Source organism: Rhinatrema bivittatum, chromosome 7 (assembly GCF_901001135.1).
Source record: "Rhinatrema bivittatum chromosome 7, aRhiBiv1.1, whole genome shotgun sequence".
NCBI lineage: Eukaryota > Metazoa > Chordata > Amphibia > Gymnophiona > Rhinatrematidae > Rhinatrema > Rhinatrema bivittatum.
This window is the reverse complement of record NC_042621.1, coordinates 46,737,879-46,744,571: the sequence shown is the minus strand read 5'-3', so window position 1 is coordinate 46,744,571 and position 6,693 is coordinate 46,737,879. Positions and strand designations below refer to the sequence as shown.

At 46.4% G+C, this 6,693-nt stretch overlaps 1 protein-coding gene across 1 annotated transcript in view; it reads left to right on the top strand.

Moving 5' to 3' along the window:
* The first annotated feature begins 1,801 nt into the window (after window positions 1-1,801).
* LOC115095095 (B-cadherin-like) overlaps window positions 1,802-6,693 on the top strand; it is a 190,260-nt gene continuing 185,368 nt past the window's right edge. The window contains exons 1-2 of the mRNA XM_029608324.1: window positions 1,802-2,176; window positions 2,857-2,965. Of these exons, the coding sequence (XP_029464184.1) occupies window positions 2,111-2,176; window positions 2,857-2,965 (175 nt within the window). The 5' untranslated portion in view covers window positions 1,802-2,110. The remainder of the gene's footprint in view (window positions 2,177-2,856; window positions 2,966-6,693) is intronic.

The following is a 6,693-nucleotide window of genomic DNA, read 5'->3' as shown; positions in this document are numbered from 1 at the left end:
ACTGGAAGGTAGCTATTAATACCGCAACTTGGGGGAGCAGCACCCGGAGCTGGGATGAGTGAGACTCGCCTAGCTCACTGCATCACGTGACCTCCCAAATAGTGAGATTTTAAAGTGATGTTGATCTCTGATAATACCCCTGATGTTAGAGGCTGCCCTTATACGATTCGTAAAAGATTCTAAGAATAACAAGAACAAAAGAGGTGACAATGGACATCCTTGTCTCGTGCCACACCCTATGGAAAATGTGTCATCATAGCTATCATTGTTCTTTACTCTTGCTGAGGGTTGATCGTATAGCTTCATGATCCATTTAATGAAATAGGTACCGAACTCCATTTGTCGTAATGTCTCGAACAGAAAAGGCCAATGAACCAAATCAAATGCCTTTTCTGCATCGAGAGAGAGTAACACTGCTGGGGTGTGAGAATGATGCACAAGGTCAATAATGTCCATGATCCTGCGGACGTTATCAGCGGCCAACCTCCCCGGGACAAAGCCCACCTGATCTGGGTGAACTAAGCTAGGTAAAACTCCATTCAACCTTGCCGCTATGACCCGGGCTAGAATTTTCAAATCAAGGTTGATCAATGAAATCAGCCTGTAGGAGCCACATATTTCTCGGTTTCTACCAGGCTTAGCTATAACAGAGATTCCTGCTGTGTTGGCTTCGTGGGCTATACGATCACTTCCTCGAAGAGAATTGAACATATCCATGAGTGATACAGCTAAAGTGGAGGAAAATTTGTTATAGTATGCTTCTGTAAAACCATCTATTCCCGGGGCTTTTCCCGTCTTTAATTTTTTAATAGCCTCCATAAATTCTAAGGTTGTAATTGGTTTATCTAAGAGCTCAGGTTGGTCTATGGGGAGTACACGGCAGAACCACTGAAGATATTCTCATATTGAGGAGTCTGCAATAAATTCTTCTGAAGTGTATAAAGTGGCGTAAAAGTCTGTAAAGGACTATCTGATCTCTACTGATGAAGTTTCAATTGTCCCCTGGGTGTTATGTATTTTAGCCACAAATGTTTGTGCCCTAGCAGACTTCAGTTTTTGAGCCAAATATCTGCCCGCTTTATTGCCCACTTTGAAAAATTGCTGTTTCAGCATATCTAATTTATGGCTGATAGCTGCATGATGCATCATCGATCGCTCTCAATGAATCCCTTACCCTCAGTAATTTTTGATAGACATGCTGAGATAAAGTGGTAGTAGGTTGATGTGTCAGAAGTTCTAACTCCTGCAACCGGGACCTACGTTGAGATTCTTGTTCCTTGTTATAGAATGCTGCCTGTGCTATGATTATACCCTGGGCCACTGCCTTAGAACATTCCCATAGGGTGGCGGGGGTTATACTTTCTGTCTTATTGATGCTAAAATACTCTTGCAATTGGCGATCTAGGCGCCCTACAAAGTCAGTGTCTCTTAACAGACTGTCATTAAGCCTCCATATACGAAGCCAAGGGTCCGATTCTTGCATGTTAGCCTCTAAGAGAGGGAGTTTGAATGGGGGCGGCATTGGGAGAGGAGTGCAGAGAGCTGAATGATTGGGGAATGGATGAGGAGAAAGGGCTGCATAGAGTTTTGATGGGTAGTGTGTGCTGCGTGCCTTTTCTCCTTACCGAGTAAGGGTTGCGAACAAAAAAAAAAAAGTATTTGGTCCCAAGGTCCATCCCTCCGGTCTCGTTGACAACTGTCCCAAAGTCTAAGAAGGACCAATCAGCGGCCCAGGTGGGGGCCTCACCTGGGCCGGTCACGTGTTCCTGTGCACACCTGCTTCCCTAAAAGCCAGGGGAGGGGGCGGGGCCGCGCAGAGCCGAGTCGGAGCTGCAGGGAGCAGAAATTCGATCCCCGGGGAGCGAATCCAACCCGAGCCTTGCGAGGCGCGGCTATCGGAGACTTAACCCGATCTCGGGGGAGCAGCGCATACTGGAGATCTAATCCCATCCCCGGGGGAGCAGAGGCAGCATATACCGGAGAGCTAGCTCGATAGTGGGAGAGCAGCGGGAGATACCGGAAACCTAAGCCGATCCCCGGGAGCAGGGAAGAAAGGAGAGCGAGCTTGGGCTAGGAGCCTCGGGAGCGGCAGCCCCGGTCACTCTCTGCTATGAGCGGCGTGAAGAGCAGCCCCAGCTTCCTCTGTCTCTTCGGGTTCCTTTGCCTCACCCTGCAGGTAAGCCCCCACCCCGGGATCCTGTCCGCGCTCTTCCACCCCCCCCCCCCCTTCCCTAGGGATCCTGCCTGCTCTCCCCAACCCTCTCCCCCACTCATCCTTGGGCATTGGTGCCACCTCTGTTTGGTGCTGAGCAGACTCTTCCCCTGAGTCCCGGGACGGTTAGTTTGTGGTGTTTATCATCCCTGATCGTTTTTGAAAAGTTGGCTCCTATGTCCCAGGAATCCTGTTCGCTTCTCTCCACACCACCCCCCGGGGAGGGGATCGTATGGCAGGGAGGCCCTAGTGTGGGTTCCACTCAGTTTCCCTCTCTCTTTCTCGCCTCTTATTTGGGCTCCGCACTTGTTAGCTGCAAAACGTTTCTTGTCCTATATAAGAACTTCTTACATTTGCACCTTTGCTTCCCAATTCCGGACAGGGGGTGGGACCCAGGACATTTATTCTTATTTACCCTTGTGTCCTTCAAGGACAGCTATGGCTGTTTATTTGTTCCCTTCCTAGGGTGTCTTTATACAAGTTAAATGGGCTATAAATTTACTGAAACTAAAATAATTCTTAGCTGTCAGGAGCTCAGACTGTTAGAAAGTGCTGGTGTGTAGTGCTACAGCTAGTGCAGTTCTCCTTATGCTGGCTCTGGGCCTGCTCATTGATCTCCCCTTTGTGGCTTTTGCCCCTGCCAGGTTGGGCGAGGCTTTGAGGAGACCGCACCATGTGAGTCTGGCTTTAGCTCGGACACTTACACCTTCTCTGTACCCGCACAGCTCTGGAGAAGAGCTCCGGTGGGCAAAGGTAAGATGAATTAGGATTGTTTACTTCACTTTCTAAGTGTTTTGAATGGGGGGGAGGGAGGGGTGCTATGCATATGTTAAGATGGGTGTGAAAGTGGTTCTTAGGTCATCTCTACCTTTTGGGCTGCATTTACTGAACCTCCCACTTACTCCCATTTACTGAACCTCCCACAAGCTGCCTGAAGTTCAGGGGGGGGGGGGGGGGTGTGATGCAGATTTCTGTAACTCCATGGTTCACTGCTTTCGTTACACACAGATTTGGCAGTGTTGTGCTTTCTGCTGCTTGAATGTATTTCGGTAGAGCTAGTGATGGTTAAGGTGTCCTGCTGAGGGTTATTTTGATGGGAATTGTTTGTAAGTGTATTTAAAACGTTCAGATAGCAGTGTAGGTATATCTGTCTTAGTACATGAAGAGTATTTAGGGGCACTAATGGATTTGGTTCACTGCCACCCCCCCCCCCCCCCCCCCAGCCAAACCTGAGAATTGCACAGTTATGCCACCTGTCAGCTTCATAGTGAGATAAGCCAAGGGACTAGGCCTGGGATCACAGATCCTGCAGTCCACTCAAATTCCAGAGAGGATAGGGCCTATGACCACAGGCCTAGTCCCTGTGCTTACTTCACTGTGGATAGCTGCATTAGCTGAGGTCCAGGGAGAGGGACGGGGAAGGAAATTTGCTGCCCTAGGCACACGTAAATCGAAGCCTGGTAAGAATGTGCCCTGTCCTGACAGATTACTTTGTGTTCCTAGAACTGTAGGCTCAAAAGCACTTTATAGCGCTATTGGATATAACACAACTCTGTGCAATGGTGACAAGTAATCAGGTATACTGAGTGGTATGCAGCATTGCTTCTCTGATTGTAGAGAAGTGCTTGGAGTTTCCTGCAAAATGTTATAAACATGGTTAAGAAATCGCCAAAGCTTACAATTTGTACAGTTTTTCTTCTGCCGTGTGTTTCTGTTAACCAGAATCTGTAAAATGATTTAAAACTGGAAGGAATTTTGCAGGTTTGTACTGAGAAGCATCCAACAACTTGTAAATTCCAGACCTAGCCACGTGCATCTTGATCAGCATTGCCTAGAAGCTCGGTGGCAGTGTTTGTGTCCTGCTTTGTGGAGGGACCTGAGTCTGATTCCTACCTTTAAGCTTTTTGCTTCCAGGGTTGCCTAGGTCTGAGATGCAGCCCCTTGGGGAAGGGAGTCTCGCACATTGCTCAATAGTGATACCTAGTGGCCAGATTCAGGGTTCAGAGGGAGACACAATTTGTGGTCCATGGCTGAGTTGGCAGGGAAAACTCCTATAGCTATGACTGAGCTGGGGAACCCAAGGAGCAGGAAGGAGAGAAAGGAATCTGTTTGATATGGAACCTTTTTGTATAGAATAAAATGGAAGATCAAGATGTGACTATAAATTCTGATCTCCTTTTGCACTTCACAGAGAAACTCCTGGCATGAGCCATCTATAGAGGTTAAAGGATCTAAATATGTTACACCCTGGAAGAGAAGTGCAGGGGAGATATGATACAGACCTTTAGATACCAGAAAGGTTTTAATGATGTACAAACTTCAAGCCTTTTCCGTCAGAAAGGAAACAGTAGAACAAGGGGTCATGACATGAAACTCCTGGGGGGACAACTCAGATTCAACTTCAGGAAATAATTTCTTCAGAGAGGGTGGTAGATGCCTGAAATGCCCTTCTGGAGTAGGTGGTGAAGACAAAAAAAAAAACAGTAAATGAATTCAAAAGGGCATGGGAATAAACACTGAGGATCCCTAAAGGCTAGAGGGCAAAAATGAAGAAAAGCGCATGGAAGTAACCTGTATAGAGCAGCAGCTACTACCCTTAACTGAAGGCATGGGGATTACTACCCTTAACCAATTAGCTTTCATGATTTTGATGCAACTGCAGCATCGCTCTCTGCTTCGACAGCCAAGGGAGTCAAAAAAAAAAGGTAAATTGGATTCAGATGACAGCCAGTACTGGGCCTGGACTTTTACAGGTCCAGGGTACTGATAGGCTGACATCAGGCCAAAAAGCATAGCTCTGCATCTACAGCCAAGTCCAATAGCAAACACTTTCACTGTCTGAACTATCAAAAAGGCTGCTCATGCTGTAAAATGTTAGCAGTAAATTTGTTATGGGTTGGCCAGTTGCTTGGTTTTGATTTTTAATATTACTACCCTGAACATAAGGCTTGCTCGGGGCACCAGTTACTACCCTTGACATAAACCCGCTGGGCAGACTGGATGGACCATCTGATTTTTTTTTTCTGCTGTCATTAGTATGCTACTGTGTCCTCAGTAGTAGTGCTTATTGGAGCCCAGATATAAACACAAGGGACAGTGAATCACGACAGATAAAGACCAAAATGGCCCATCTAGTCTGCCCAGCAAGCTGTACAGGATTGCAACTGCCGCTCCATGCAGGTTACCCCCATGCAGAAATGTTGCACCACAATTACTTCAGTTCAGTTGTCCTTCAGTCACCAAGGATCTTTTCTGTTTATCCCACACTCTTGAATTCTTGTCTTCATTCGGAGGTGCATTCCAGGCATTCACCACCCTTTCTGTGAAATATTTCAGAGCTCTGACTTTGACCTCCTGGAGCTTCCTTTTCTACAGTTTTCTTTCCCTCGAAAAAGGTTTGATCCTCTGCATTATTATAACTTTCAGGTATCTAAAATGTCCCGTCCCCCCCCACCACCACCACATCTTTCTCTTCTCTCTGTGGCCTTGGTTACCTGAATATCTGCCACAGTCTGCTCTAGTTTTACTTTAGAAGAAGATTTTTGGGACATAAGCTAGAGATCTCGAGACCTGTTTTAAGCCCTCTTAATACTGCAGATCTTTCTGTCCTCTGTGACTCTTCCCTGGTTTTCACAAATTCTTGCTGTTGCTGATTTTCGCCACCTCTACCTCCCCTAAGAGGCACTACCCCAGGCGTCGGCAGTTCTGGCCACAAACAGGTTTGGCTTTCAGGATATCCACAAGGAACGGGCATAGGACAGATTTGGCATGCTCTTGCTCCACTGTATGCAGATCTACCTTCAGGCATATTCATGGTGGATATCCTGAAAGTCAGACCTGGTTGTGGCTCTCCTACCCCCTGTATTACGCCCCCGATTGAAGCATCTTTGGACATGCTTATCCCATTATCTCCATGTGATTGATGTGACTGTCCCGAATCACCTTTTATATCATTCCCAATTTGCTTCGCCTACTATATTTGCTATCTGCCTTCCATTATCCCTCCCTTATAGTTTCAATAACTTGTTGTTCGCCTGTTATAATTCCCATGTCATAGTTCTTAAATATCTCTCTCCACCCCCGTTTCAAACTTGTTCATTGTAAAGCTCTGTTCCGCTGCATTTCTAGTTCTATGAAAACCGATGTGATGTTCCTAACTAATGTCTGTCTATAAAAATGTTAAATAAATGCCCGAGTTCCCCCCTCACCTCACCTCTCAGGCTTTTATCATGACCATGGCACTTCTTCTTTCTCTTTCTGCATTTTGCATTGCTCTTCTGGTTTTATTATTGCCTATGAGATTTTCAGACCAAAACTGTGATCTTAGGTTTAAACTGGGAAATAGAATTAGTGATCTGAGAATCCGCCTTGGCAAAGAAATCGCTGAATGACATTCTGGTTTAAAGAAAGCACGGGCTATTGCCTTCTGATTCTTTCTTTGTCTGCCTGGTGCAGTCACATTGCTGAAAAGCATTTTTCCA